The 15,550-nt window shown below is 33.0% G+C and overlaps 2 protein-coding genes across 4 annotated transcripts in view; one reads left to right on the forward strand and one right to left on the reverse strand.

Annotated features, from left to right (window-relative positions):
• Positions 1-15,550, reverse strand: part of Dgk (Diacyl glycerol kinase) — a 47,220-nt gene that overhangs the window by 25,283 nt on the left and 6,387 nt on the right. For all 3 annotated transcript variants that reach the window (XM_064355307.1, XM_008197137.3, XM_064355306.1), the window contains exon 3: positions 12,861-12,937. In XM_064355307.1, coding sequence (XP_064211377.1) covers positions 12,861-12,937 — 77 coding nt within the window. The remainder of the gene's footprint in view (positions 1-12,860; positions 12,938-15,550) is intronic.
• On the forward strand, positions 8,865-9,564 carry LOC103313566 (uncharacterized). The gene is made up of 3 exons (XM_008197136.3): positions 8,865-9,159; positions 9,204-9,330; positions 9,376-9,564. The coding sequence occupies exons 1-3, from the start codon at positions 8,880-8,882 to the stop codon at positions 9,545-9,547; spliced, it is 579 nt and encodes a 192-aa protein (XP_008195358.2). The 5' UTR covers positions 8,865-8,879; the 3' UTR covers positions 9,548-9,564.

Here is a 15,550-nt window from a genome sequence, read left to right on the forward strand (position 1 = left end):
GGCTTTTATGAAAGTGAACCAAAAGTAGATATATCTCAGAAACTACTTAATAGTACTCGCACAGAAAATCAGCGTTTGTTCTTAAATACTTTTATTTTTTCTATAAGCATCTGAATTATTTAAGAATTTTTGGACAATTTTTTATAATAATTACAATGTGTTTAAAAATGGTTGTTCATCAAGTCGACTATGGAATTTAAACTCAATGTGCTATTATTGTAGTTTCATCTCAGTCAAATCTTTGAATTAGCTTCTTGCTTCCTTTTTTTTTGAATTCTTCGGCAAAGTTGTTTCAAATCTAGGGTTTGTTTTATATTTCCGTGGTTTTTGATTTTGTGTATTCTTTCGTTCTTAGAAACCTTTTTTTCATTTTTTTGACGGCATTTACAATTTAAATTAGGCAGCACATTACGTTGATATTTCATAAGTGATTTAATGAAAAGTCATTTCTAAACAGTTTGTACAATTTAATAAAAAATATTTTCACTTAATTAAAATTTTAAAACTCCTTTTAAAGTGATATTTTACTCAAATCTGGACTGTTCCAGTGTAATTAGCTTTGTTTCTTATCGTTTTTTTTCACTAATTCCAGTTTTTTCCTTTAGTTCTTTTTAACTTTCTCTAAACCAACAGGATCGTGGTTACAAGGAAGCGTCACGTATTTCTATTTTTTTCTAATTCGTTCGTTCTTTTCCACGACTTCCTTATATCCGCTAATTCTTAGTCCATTTCAAATGTTTCTTCATTTTTTCTTCCTTTTTTGCTGTATTTTCAATTTTTTCCTTATTTTCTTTTATATTCTCGTTCTATTTCACTCTATTATTTTTTTCTCTTTTAGTCCTTTTCTCTTTTAACCACTTTTCGTCAATTTTCCCATTTTCTCTACAGCTTCTATAAAAACGCCTAATTCTTACCTCAATTCATACATTCATTTTACATTTTAAATTACTTTCTACGGAGTTTCTTACTTTATATATTTTTTAATTTTTTGCGTATCCTTTACTTTATCTCATATACTGAGACTTCTATTGTTTCCCGCTGGTTTTTCTTGTTTCCTCATTGTATTTTGTTGTTCTAGTCGTCTATTTTTATTTTTTCCTCACCACTTCTTCGCTATAGTTTTTTTTTGCCACTTGTCTACAATACAATTCACACCGCAATCGTTTGTTCTTTTTGTCTCTTTTTTGTTCCATTTTACTTTATTTCCTTCTATTCTAATTTCTTATTTTTTGGTTTATTAGTCTTAAAATTCGAAAATCTTGAGAATTTATAGTCCATTGGTGATCAGCCCCCACGGAGTCTTTTGTCGGCTCATTTCGGTAATAAATAAGTTAAGCCCCTGTTCGTAGCGACTTGATTCTTTGCGCGGAAAACCGTGTAACGTTGGGGGAAAAAGGTCGTTCTATTTTTAAGCAAATCTCGCAATCTCTGCGCCCCTAATTGGAAACCTAATTAGGTGGATTCGCCGAGTGTTGAATTAATAAAAGATTCATATTGAAGTAAGTTAAGGTTGGTTTCATTTGCAAACATTTTGGCCAAGTTTGAAACAGCTGTTAGGTTTTTTAATAAATGAAAGATTTCCTGTGCCTGCCAGTCATTGTCTGAAGTGACATATCCTGTATGTTAACAAGTAGAGTATTTGCGATATTGCGAACCTGACCCCATTCTCCGAGACATGACAATAAGACGCCGAGTTGGCGAAAACCGAATGCAAGTTTACCGCTAATTTCTCCGCCGAAACTAATTTGAATTGTCGGTGTAACCGAACCGGTCCACTATTGACAGTTCCAATCTGGGAGGGCGGCCTTAATGCTCCTCGATAACGGATTGCTAATTTAGCCACCGCGCAAGTGGCTTCATGATTACGTTTTTATCGATGTTTGAGTCGAGCTGCTCCGTTTAATCTCCTCTTATGAATTCAATTTGCTCCGAGGAAAACACTTATTTGCCGAAATATTGATGGCGGCTGGGTTTTTCATAAAGGGCGCGATGTCTTATTCATAAAACTGCGAGGCTTTTTCAAACATCTATTATACGGCCCGACGTGAATAAATCATTTTAATGGGCGGTAGGATTTCCAGCTCTCGGGCCAAAGACACGCACAATAAGTTGGCAACGTTGCTTCTCAAAACTCGATTTCGATTTTTGCCGTCACTTTATTCAAATATTCGTAAATCAAGTCTAAATAGCCGCCGATCCGCGCGATATGCTCTCATAAATAAAGCATCTAGCCGCGAAATAAATCTACCTAACGTCTTTCCCAACTTTCAAACTGAAATTTACACTCTGGATATAAAAAATCTCGGCATGGATCATGAATAACAATTGCCAAATTTGAAATTAGGGTGGTTTTATGACGTCATGGTGTGACCTAGTTCCGGGGGCCCGGGCAACCCGCTCATGACGTCACTTTCATCCCTACCGACGTCAGAGAGAGGGTGGAAAGTTGAAATTGTAGCCGGATCGATGTCGGAAAATGCCCGTCATTCGATATTTGTTTTTCACTGAAAGATTGCAGGGGAGGAAATTATTTGCAAAAGTGTACGTTCTTCCAAGTCAAGTGTTCTTTTGGACAATACAATTGGAAAAATTACGAATTTTCGAAATAAATGAAGTGGAAAGAAATAAATATTAAAATTTTGACCACGAAAGTGGCACAAGAGAATAAAAAAAGGAAATTAAAGCAAAAAACAACAGGAAGACGATAAAACTAATAAAAAATGAAGTGAAAGTAAAATAAATCAAATATTAAGTTAACGCAAAAGTGTAATGTAAACGTAAAAAAGATATAAAATAAAAAAACAATTAGAGAAAACATAAAAATGTTTGAAAAAATGGTCGAATAGTTAAAAAAGATTTAAAGGGAACAAGAAAACTCATAATAAAATAGAAAATAAAGAATATAAAACTGCGAGTATAATGAAGACGTGAAGCCATTAAAAATTAATAATCAAAAGTTAATTTAAGAAAACTAAAGATCATTCAAAAGAATTATTATGTAAGGAAACACGAATTTTCGTTTGTTGTCGTTTCTTCTTGATGTCTTGAAGTAAACGAAATGGAAAAAGATAAATTTATATTAGGAGAAAAACTTTGCTACTTACTAAAGAACTAATGATAATGAAGCAAACTGTAACATACGCAACAATAAAAACTAAGAAAAATGTGAGCAACGTAAAAAAAAGACGATGCAAACTAGAAAAGATATAAAATGAAAAAACAATTAAAGGACACTATAGAACAAACAAGAGAAAAAAATAATTTGAAGTAAAACAAAGAAAGAAGAATATAAAACTATAACGAATAAGTGAAGATGAAGACATAAAAAGAGGAAATGAAAAAAAATATATCAGAGTAGTCCGAACTAATAGAGTAAAGAATAAAAAAAAATGAGCAAACTAAAAATGTACCTACATTTAAAGTGAACGCAGAAATGTAGAATAAAGTTCAACATTACAGAGAACAGTAGAAGACAGTTCATAAAGCAACTACTAGTGAAAACAAGATAATAATAATAATAATAATAAAAATAATAATAATCTTTATTTACTACTGAAGTACAAAAATATAAACATACTGTGTAGCTTGTTAGAAAAAGAAAGATATAAAAGAACTGTAAAAAGATTAACATACAGAAGATGGCACAGACGGAAAAGAGCAATTAAAACAGAAGAAAACAAAGGAAAAAAGGAACAAAACTGTGAATAAAGTTAAAAGAAAAAAAAACAAGAAGAAATAAAAGAAAGCCACAAAACAGAACAACAAATAGAAACAAAAATAAAAAGTGAAAGTATGACAATAAAGGAGAAGAAAAAGAAAACCGCAAAAAATAGAAATCAACGAAGAAGGCAATGAAATGAACGGAAAAAGTCACGGAAACAGTCTAGATCTTGATATTCCGTTTGTTTTTAAATAATCAATTGATTAAAAATAGGTTTTTATAGTTGAAGTAATGGTCGTTCACAACGAAATTTTAAGACAAAGGTGACAATACTCTAAACAATACAATCTTGGATTACTTTGCAATTTTCTAAAAATTAATTACAGGTGTGCAAAGCTGGTCGAATGCACCTAAGATTTCAGTATTTTATGAACAAGTTACAAATAATTACAAATTGGAGTTGAAGGACTAGTTCCCCGTTAATGTAATTTAAGGATCAATAGACATCTCCGATTGTTTCCCACATGCTGCTAATTAACTGAACTATAAGCATTAACAATTACAACGGTGTTGAGTAGACAAGAGCGATCTATTCGTGTGGAATACCAATTAACATACTATTGTCTGCACCTAACGTGTTTTAGACAATTAATTAGAACAACCTTTGCCTTGGCTCGCTCCTGTCGGAACAAGACAATTCCCAACGTCAGAATCACGAAGGGTGGCTCCAATTTTTTTTTCAATCTCAATCATGGAAAAAAATTAAAGTTCATCATACGATTGAATTTGCCTATTAATACCCACCTCCTTGACTATTTTTGCGGCGTTTAAATTTATCCTCCGTTGACTCATCTAAATACAACAAATAAATCATATGTTCTTCTGCATGAATGCGTAACATCACCGATAACCAGCCCGCTCTACTTCCCCATTGGCCAAAGTGCGAAACATTTGTCTTTTAACGATCGCTTTCGATCGCGGCGAAAGTAAATCGCAATTCTATTTATTTGTCGAGTGAGTCTTTAAATAATCCGCGAACGGATGGTTTTCATATAAAATAAAATTCAAATAAACAATCGCATAATCAAATTTTATTATTGTTGCCAACCGCCAATTAAAAAAAAGGGTGGCGGGATGATCGATTCGGGAGCTGTCTGAAGCAGACAGGGCATACATTATGGCGGCATTTTCTCAAATATGCAGGAGCGATCGGATAAATACGGGCTTTTTGAGCCAGGAGCTGACTTATGACCTTTCGGTCGCGTGTTTGTGATGCTTGTTTGCGGAAATGTGATTTATGCTCTAATTTCCCAAATAATAACAAAGTCGTGTCGCGTAATGCAAAAGAGAGGTCCATAATTTTTTTCAAACATTTAAATGCACTTGCAGCAAGAAACAATTATACATAAGTTACAGGGTTCGTCAAGTTTTACACTCAGGCACTTTTCACCTCTTTGCAATTTATCTAAAATTCTAAAAAAAATCTTATGTGATTTTATTGTATTGAAGAACAATTTGACCACTTTTTAAAATGATTACTTGTATTTTTTTTCACTTTCGCTTAGTTAATTATAGTCTAATGTCAACGATCTTTGGTCCATAGGTGTATTTTGAGGTAGTGCATCGAAGTGCCTAATTAAATTTTTGAGAAAATGTGTCGTTGATTTTTAATTTCTGTTTTGAAATTGGGGCAGCTTTTTTCCCATGAATTTTGGTAAAATTGTAAATCACTTCCACAAAAGGTCTCCATCAGGATGGTGGTTTTCAAAAATTTATTACATTTGTTGTAAAACTGGCACGCGATCATTGTTGGGTCTGAAGGTTGAGGCAGCTGGTAAGAATTTTTCAGGCCCGGATTACCATTTATTTTATCTGTTTACTCTAAATGGAATGTTAATCTTTAAATCTCATGGCAAGGGTTCATGCGAATTGTAAACGAAGAATTCGTTTGTGCTTAGACCAAAATAGTCATCAATTTGAACTTCTGATGTAATTTTTTAATAAAAACATTTCTAACACGTTAGTGTGCTTATTCCGGTCCTGGCCCGATGGGACCGTGCCGCTAGTTGTAAAATTTCTGCAGTCATTACTGTTATTGGGGTAGGTAGTGGATCCTTTTGTAACGAAGTTTTATTACTACTCAATCTTGTCCTTCATAAATTATACTGAAATTTCCGACAAATAATATCAAAATGGCTTTTAATCCAATTCTAACGATTTTTTTCAAGTCAAATTTTTGCAGAATAATTTTATTTCGTATTTTCGATCCACTGATGTAAAAAAACAGCTAATGTGATTTTTTGGTCAAATGGTTTTTTTCGTTTTTATTGGACAAATGAATCAATAGAAAAAAAATTTTTTTCCTAGCGAGATTGGATATCAGTGCAGTGGAATATATTTATTTCATATTTTTTTCTCTCTTCTAAGGGGTGTAAAGTGCCTGAGTGTAAAACTTGAACCCGGTATGTGTACACAATTGCACACGTTGTGAGGCCAACTTTAGGGGCCTGTATTTTTCCCCCAGCTTCCTATTTGTGCTTGCAAATTAGCCGAGGGCTGAACAGCCGCAATATGTGTTATGGAAACGGGGTCAACAATGTATCGTTCGATTAAATTCGTGTCTTATTGAACACGTTGTTTTTGGATTTCCATCAGCATGTCGTTATTTATCATAACGGCGATAGAATTGACTGCTGGACGATTTGGCTGACTATCAAAATGTTAAATCCGGCGAAAAAGTTTCATTAAGCCGGATTTAGTGCACTCGCAGCGTTAAATTGAATTTTTCTCATTTAATGTGCATGTGATTAAGTTGGAGTGAGTTTATGAGCCACTCACTCAAGGAAGTGCAAATGAAACAATTTATGGATTTTGTCTCAGTTGTTTTCCACGAAAATCGGATCCGCCCGATTTTCCCGCAACCGGAAATTAACTACAAGACAAAAATGGAATTTCATAAATGATTTCGTCGTAATTGAAAAGTTGAGTCTATTGTTGCAAGTTTGTCTTTTCTCGAATGGCCATAAATGGGAATTTATTGCAAGGGTAATCTTCCATGCCATGTGTATGCTATTATTTTATTGCGTTTTTATTGCTCTCATCTTTCATTCTCCAAGTTGTAAATCTTTTATACAGTTATTGTCAAACATTTTCACGAGCCGCTAACTAACCACAACATTTTTACTCCAAATCCATATTTAATTAAAACTTTCCCCGAACCATGCAAGAGCTGGGACTCTTCAACTCTGAGTTCAGCACAACTCGGAAACTTATTCCCTTTACAAATGACCGCTTTCTCGAGACATTCCGGCCTAGCACTCGCTTTTGAGAGAATTAAGACGAATGGAGGTATAATTGCCGCCTTTGGTACACAACCCGAATGAAAATTCATGTTTTTTTTTCCGCCCCCAGTCACAATTACACGGCAATTTCGTTTCGGTGATGGCTTGCCGCCCCCGGGAGCCGTTTATCAATCGGTAAGATTAGCCACGATGCTAATGATAAGCGTTCGACGACAGGAGTCGTGCGATTAATAAAGCTCGAAATACGTCCATGGGAGATACCGCCCCCGCCGCCGCCACCAGCCGCTTCTGACGTCACCCGGCGGAAATGGCCGACAGGCCCACCAGCCTATTTCTAAAGTGGCCCGCTATTCCGAAATTAAGTTGGCAACATTGGGTTATACTGGAAATTTGGCCTCAATTCGATTACTAATCGCACTGTTCTGTCATTTCGAAACTAAGTTTGCAAGACTGGATTAAATATTTTAGTCTCAGTCTTCGGTCTTTGTTGTTCCCTATGTTGCCAACTCAACTTTTTTGGTCAGGGATTTGGTCCAGAAAAAAGATGAAATCAAAAATAAAACAACTGAAAATAAAGAGTTTTGAGGAATTTATTCAATTAATAAATATTTTGGTCTAAACAAAATATTAAATATATGATGGAAATGTCATATCTAACTACAATTTCTCTTTAAAAAAATACAACTTTATGTAATATAGCTAAAGAAGTTAGTAAAAAAATGCTGGGTACATATTAGCTGTTTCAGAACGATAAAATTAGCTGTTATTAATTATTCATGCACTTCAGAACAAATAACAGCTAATGTAATTTATACTTTCAATGAGAGATCTAATCACTAATAAGTATTTTACAATTTTATCAATTTTTTAAAGTTGGCGTTTTTATAGTTTTGAAACAGCTAATACATTAAATAAAGTGTCTGAGTAATTCGGAAATAAAATTAACTAGACGCCCTCTGATGATGACTTTTGAACTATGTCGAAAACAGTAAAGAAATTTTCGTAATGCCACATTTAACTGACATTTAATGAATTGTTCAACAATTTTGCGTGTATAGTGTTAATTACTTACAATAGAAAGAATTACTTTAAAAGTACGTGGTGGTAAATACTAGCGTTGACTTTGGTTCTGTAGTTTTTCGTGGTATAAAGTGTTTATTGTTGGAACTTGAAAGTGGATAAAAAGTGAAAAATATTTAAATTTTGATTACAAAGTGTTATCAAACAGTTGTCTAATTAAAGATTAAAGTAATTAAAGTAATGGATCACAGTGAACACAAAGTTTGGCTCAAGAAACCAATAAATTAATGAAGTGTTATGAATTTTAGGTTAGAATTTTCCACTGAAAAAATCATGAAATGCTGCGGTAAATCTACAAAACTACAATAAAGATTAACAACTGCTGATACATTTAAACGTAAATTATGCCAAAAGGTAGGCTTTTCAATGTCTTTGTAATAATTTTCCAATAAAGAAAGTGAACCAAACAGTCATTCGTTATTCGTGTTTTCCTCGTCATCTCTCATTTGTCAACATAAGTTTCTTGCATCAAAGATGCAATAATCATTCCGCATAGGCAATGCAATAATTGTGAAGCCCCAAAATTCGTACAACGCTCAAAATATCCGAATAAACATTTTCCCGCCATTTATGGTTACTGTTTTCGACCTAGCTCAGTGGCGCCCCCAACGGTAATTTTACTTCCGAATTTCAAATGTGTATTTTCTATGATAAAAAGGTAAGGGTTTATGGATTCTTATAGTCCTTATTATTTTCAAAATGTTTGTTCTTTAGCAAAAAATTCAGGCTTTAAATTACAAGTTCATCTATTTTTTGTTCATAAGAGGAAAAAAACCGATCCTAGGATAAAATGCACCACCCTGTAGACGTTCTCATTACATTCCTAATCAGATAAAATGTCTTTGGCTGCGTCCCTTCCTCTTTCGCTCACGTTTCGCTCATTTTTCCTCGATTCAATTCCGAAATTATCTCCGTTATCCATTCGAGAGCCGCGACCGTTCCGCGTCAAAAGGTTATCGAGACGGTTTCTAGGTCAGCTCTCGATCAAATTCACCGCAGTTTCCATTAAAATGAAGTCGAGTTTATGTGTGTTGGTTTTCTGCACAACAATTTTCGTAAAATCGGCTTCAAAGCCGTGGCTCGGCCTGGAAAAGGCCAACCGGACGAACCTCCGGAGTAAGCCATGGCGCGAAAATCCCCAAACTAATTTCAGTTTTTAGAATACGAGAAGCACTGCTTGGAGACGATTTTCCGGCTCGGCCCTCTGGAGGAGGGCGAAGTGCGGCGTGTTCCGGGCATGTGCATCCTGGCCACTTGCCTGCAAGACCGGAACATTACGTTCTCCGGGTATGCGCTCCGGTGCTCGTGACGTGTTTTAATCGCAGCCGTTAGGTGTCCGCTTACAGCTTTAAGCGACAGCTCGAAATGCCGGGTGTATGCCGGGGATCTGGACAAGGAGTACCCGGAATGCTGCTACGAGATCAGGTGCTTCCAGGATGAGCCCCTGTCCAGGGTCTACGACGGATTTGTCAATATGACGAGTGTCAAAAAACGCAAGGAATAAAATTTCGTTCGCTGAAAGCGCGAGCAATTTGCTAATTGTGAACCCTTCACTAACACAAATTCCTCCAGACTTATTAAGAAAAATGTTACGGTAGGTTACTTGCGGAAAACTTCCCTCGTTTAGCGACTTTCCCCAAGTTTTACTTCTTTTTCACTAGTCGCTAAATTCACTAGACTTGTCATCGTTTAAAAACTCGGCACAAGTCTCGGATTATCGGCGATATATCAGAATCAGAGGCTTGATTTTTTCGCTCAAGTTGGCACGACTGTCATAAAAATACCCAATTAACTGGTCGAACAAAATGGGGAGCAACAGTTCGGTTTTTGAATCAGTGCCAATTCGCATACAGCGACACATTTGTGTTAGTTATTACTTATTTGTTCCGTTTTGTTTCTACGTTGGCACTGCTGCAAGGTCACTGTCAGCCAAATGTTGCAACAGGAACACCAATAATAATATAATTAATTGATAAATTGTAGAGTGTCGCCAATTTAATTTCTAAGACACACAGGTCATTTTTAACGCCGATTACTTTGGTGTAATTACTTTATGGTTACGTGGTTGAAAAAATAATTTCTACTAATATCCACTACTTAAAAGAACTCAAAAATTCGGCTCACAAATCTTAAACCCATTTTTCACAGATTATGCAAAAACCGCCGTAATCGGCCTTTATTATTTGTCGTATAGTGAACCCTGGAGAGCATATCGAGGATTGAGTGCCTTTTAATTTTATTTTATTTTATTTTATTATTTTATTTTATTTTATTTTTTTATTTAATTTTTTTATTTTATTTTATTTTATTTTTTTATTTTATTTTATTTTATTTTATTTTTTTTATTTATTTTTTTAATTTTTTTTTACGTACAAAAAGTATTACATATTGTCATTTTAAAGGCACTTATGGCGTAATTAGCAAAAAATATATTTCCATAGATATTTAAACACCGATTACAATGGTGTTTTCTAACAACTACCAACCGACTGAAAGAAAAAAAATAATTTCCGCTTGTAAAAGCTTAAAAACTCGTTTTTTTTTATTTAAACATCTATTTTTTGGAGATTATAAGTTTTATGAAAAAAGCAAAAAATCGTTGTAATCGACTTTTAGACACACAGGTCATTTTTAACGCCGATTACGTTGGTGTAATTACTTCATGGTTACGTGGTTGAAAAAATAATTTCTACCAATATCCACTACTTAAAAGAACTCAAAAGTTCGGCCCACAAATCTTAAACCCATTTTTCACAGATTATGCAAAAACCGCCGTAATCGGCCTTTATTATTTGTCGTATAGTGAACCCTGGAGAGCATATCGAGGATTGAGTGCTTTTTATTTTTATTTTATTTTATTTTTTATTTTATTTTTTATTTTATTTTTTATTTTATTTTTTATTTTATTTTTTATTTTATTTTTATTTTATTTTATTTTATTTTTGTATTTTATTTTATTTTTTATTTTATTTTATTTTATTTTTTATTTTATTTTATTTTATTTTATTTATTTTTTTATTTTTTTTACGTACAAAAAGTATTACATATTGTCACTTTTAAAGGCACTTATGGCGTAATTAGCAAAAAATATATTTCCATAGATATTTAAACACCGATTACAATGGCGTTTTCTAACAACTACCAACCGACTGAAAGAAAAAAAATAATTTCTGCTTGTAAAAGCTTAAAAACTCGTTTTTTTTATTTAAACATCTATTTTTTGAAGATTATAAGTTTTATGAAAAAAGCAAAAAATCGTTGTAATCGGCTTTTAGACACACAGGTCATTTTTAACGCCGATTACGTTGGTGTAATTACTTTATGGTTACGTGTTGAAAAAATAATTTCTACCAATATCCACTACTTAAAAGAACTCAAAAATTCGGCTCACAAATCTTAAACCCATTTTTCACAGATTATGCAAAAACCGCCGTAATCGGCCTTTATTATTTGTCGTATAGTGAAACCCTGGAGAGCATATCGAGGATTGAGTGCTTTTTATTTTTATCTTATTTTATTTTATTTTTGTATTTTATTTTATTTTATTTTTTATTTTATTTTTTATTTTATTTTTTATTTTATTTTTTATTTTATTTTTTATTTTATTTTTTATTTTATTTTTTATTTTATTTTATTTATTTTTTTTATTTATTTTTTTTACGTACAAAAAGTATTACATATTGTCACTTTTAAAGGCACTTATGGCGTAATTAGCAAAAAATATATTTCCGTAGATATTTAAACACCTATTACAATGGTGTTTTCTAACAACTACCAACCGACTGAAAGAAAAAAAATAATTTCCGCATGTAAAAGCTTAAAAACTCGTTTTTTTTTATTTAAACATCTATTTTTTGAAGATTATAAGTTTTATGAAAAAAGCAAAAAATCGTTGTAATCGGCTTTTAGTTATTATCTATCACAATCATGGTAAAAATCTGGATTCCGGAGCTTATCGGACTATAATTACTATATGGCAACGTGGTTAAAGTCAAAAATCCGTTTCTCCAAAATTTTCAACACATTTTCTATCAAAATTTAAGTTTTAAAAAAAAGCAGAAAACCGTCGAAATCGGCTTTTAACGTTTCATCAAACTGTGAAAATTCACAATTTAGCGGAGACCTGCTTTGAGCCAAAAAGGCGTTTTTTAATAAAAAAATAGAAGAAGGAAAAATAATAAAAAATAAGTCACAATATAAATAATATAAAAAATAATACAACAGCAAAGAACCGTCGTAATCGGCTTTTAGTTTATTGGATGGTGAAAATAGTAGGTATTAGTAGGTTATTCAGTCACAGATATGAACAACTTTTCTTTTACTTGGATAATAAACTACAAAAATTTCACCCTAAATCCTCATTTAAAAAAATAAATCATAAATCTATACAAGCGTCGAATTCGGGCTTTATGTCTCATCAAACTGTGAAAATCAGAATTCAGCGCAGTCTTCAAGTTAGAAAGGCGTAAAAGTAAAAGTAAAAAAGAGAAAAAAAAAACAGTTTTATTGTCCGAAAAATAAGTCACAATATAAATAATATAAAAAAAAGTTTATCACTTGAACTAATTATCTTCGTCTTTGTGCCAATGGTCCGAGTTCTTCAGTCCAAAAAAAAATAATTTTCACCAAAACACCATTTCCGAGCTATTAGCTAATTGCCGCTTAAAATTTTGATTGGATTGTGGCCGTAAAGCGGTGTTTACTCCAATGGTCGAAATTTGGGAAACGTCGTAAGTTTAATGCGCGATAAAAGAACCACCTACGTCCGGATCGATTCAAAGTTCCAAGTAGAATTTGCAAATTAGTTGGAAACTTACCCCATCAGGATTATGCTTATAGGGTGGTCCACTTCCGCAAAACTCCACCAGAACGTCCTGCAACTTCTTAGTGGAGTCTGCAAGTAAAAAAGCGGTTAATTCGCCTCGTGTTAATATTTGCGGCGGTCGAGGGCATAATTACGGCGTAAACATGGCCGCTGTTGATATAAGTGATGGCGAGTAAGACAACCTCTCTGGAATTAATTAGGTGGCCTCAGGCAGCGTAAAAATCCCGCCAAGGCGCCGTTTTATAATGCGCTATCGGAAATTGACGTTATTCCTTCCGGTTGCAACTCAAACAGACTATTAATTGTGTTTGCCTTTCGTGGCTCGAGTATTTATAGCCGGAGACAAAATACAGAAAAACGCTCGTTATTATTTTGATTGACAATTTTATCGCCGGATCAAAACGCAAAAACTGCGATCGATGCGAGTATTTACAGGAAACGAACGCTCTCTAAACGAATTACTGCAAGTATCGAATTTTAATAAAGTGGGTAAATAACGTTATGAAATGATACTGGGAGGAGCGCTCCGAGTTATTATTCCAGCGGGAATAAAAATTATCTATCCAAACAAAATTGTTTGTGCATACGCCCAATAACCTCATTACTTTAATTGGATTATTTGGATGAAAATGCGACGCGCAGGTAACTGTTCGTGGAAATTAACTAAATGGGACGATTTTGAAACCACCCAAACGAAAAACTGGGGCGAATTCGAGATACAGTTGGCAACACTGATTTACTTACATGTTCTTACACAAGCTTGGTATAAATCACTATAATTCTACACATTTAATAAACATGTATTAACATTATAACAAAACACAATTTGAATAAAATAAATACATGAATTTTTTTCTCTTTATAGATCTGAATAAATCTGGACTCCTTTTTGGGTTATTTTATAAACCCATCTTAAATTATTTGAATTCTTCTCCAGATGTATCTTTACAATTATTTTGTAAATTATACTAAAATCTTTTTATAAACACTTCTACATTTTTTCTGTTGAATTCTTCTCTAGTTTCAGTAGAATTCTTCCAAATTGTTCTTTAGCAATTTTTTTAGATGTTTCATAAGATTTTTATCTGATTCTTTTCTAAAGCCCTCTCTAGATCTGTAATCTGGATTGCTCTTTGGATTCTTTTAGAAAAAGTGTTTGGAAGTTGTATTTTTAGGACAGTTCAGTACTCTTTTCTAGATTTTTCATTGGTTTCTTCTTTGGATTATTTTATAAACCAATCATTAGATTTTTTTATAAATTCTTCTCTTGTTCTACATTTTTTTACATTTTGCACATCCTTTTTTCAAATCTACTCTGTGTCATTTAAAATTTTTTTAAAAATCGTTTGAAATTTTTTCCGATTTCTTTTAGGATAGTTCTGTACTCATCTGTAGATTTTTCTTTAATTTCATCTTTGATTGTTTTCTGAAGCCCTCTCTAGATGTAAAATTCTTTTATGCACCAATCTTTAGATTCTTTTATAAATTCTGTTCGAGATAGTCTTCACAATTATTATGAACTAGAATTCTTTATTTTTTTACATTTTGCAAATCCGTTATCAGATTTTACTTTGTCTTTTCAAAATTTTTCGATAGTCGTTTAGAATTCTTTTGGCATTAAATTTTTCTTTGGTTCTTTTCTAAAGCCCTCTCTAGATGTGAAATCTGGACTCTTCTTTAGATTATTTTATAATCTTTATAAATTGTTTTATAAATTCTTCTGGAAAAAATATTTAATAAACACTTCTTCTACAATCTCTAAAATCTCTTCTTCTCTATGTCTTCAAAATTCTTCAATTGTTTCATTTAGAATTTTTTCATTTATTTTTTAGCATTTTCAGTGTGTTTTTGTGTAGATTTTTCTTAGGATTCTTCTTTAGTTCTTTTTTAATTTTCTTTCTAGGTCTAAACCTCTATATTCTTTTAACAAAACAGGATTGCATGCATCTAAAAAGTGCAATGAAAAATGTATTTTCTCCCACAGTAGTATTTAACATTGATTTTAAAAACGCATTTTTCTTGCGTTTAATATGATTATTTCGGGCTGGTTTAACTAAATCTAACGGAAAAAAAATGCTAAAATTTTGCAAACAACGCAAAACTAATTCTATTTTTTCACCGGTTTATTAATTTTTCGTCTAGTGTTTAGCGAAATCTTAAGAGAACATGACGGTAGAATGTATTGTTTCAATAAATAAGTAGGTTTGAAAAAGTAACCATCCCCTCAAAACCGTGTAAATAAGCTTGCACCCCTGAATTAAAATCGGACCTCTAAGGAAATTTTATTTTTCGGAAAAACCTAATTTTCAGCATTTTTATGATTAGCCTCCTCCTGAGATTCAAATCCACCTCGCATTAATTACAGATAACAAACCCAACAAAGTATCGCATGTCTGGGGTGAATTCGTTCGGGTTCAAGCCGAAAAATGTTCAGGTTTTATTTGGTCGCATCGATCCGCAGCAAACTTTCGGAACAATGAACGCTTTTGTCACATTTTCGCTTAACTATGCATTCACAAAGTTAATTCCAACAAGGCCCAATTCACATGTCTAATTAGAACTAGAGCTGCTGTGGACCACAACTTGGGCTGAATTCGGCAATTTTTCCACAAACCGCGTAATTACGGAGTAATTAGTCAAGTTGATGTGAGGAGAGGGGGCATTTATTATTCAGCGGAAGTG

The sequence above is a fragment of the Tribolium castaneum genome, chromosome 3, assembly GCF_031307605.1.
Source record: "Tribolium castaneum strain GA2 chromosome 3, icTriCast1.1, whole genome shotgun sequence".
NCBI lineage: Eukaryota > Metazoa > Arthropoda > Insecta > Coleoptera > Tenebrionidae > Tribolium > Tribolium castaneum.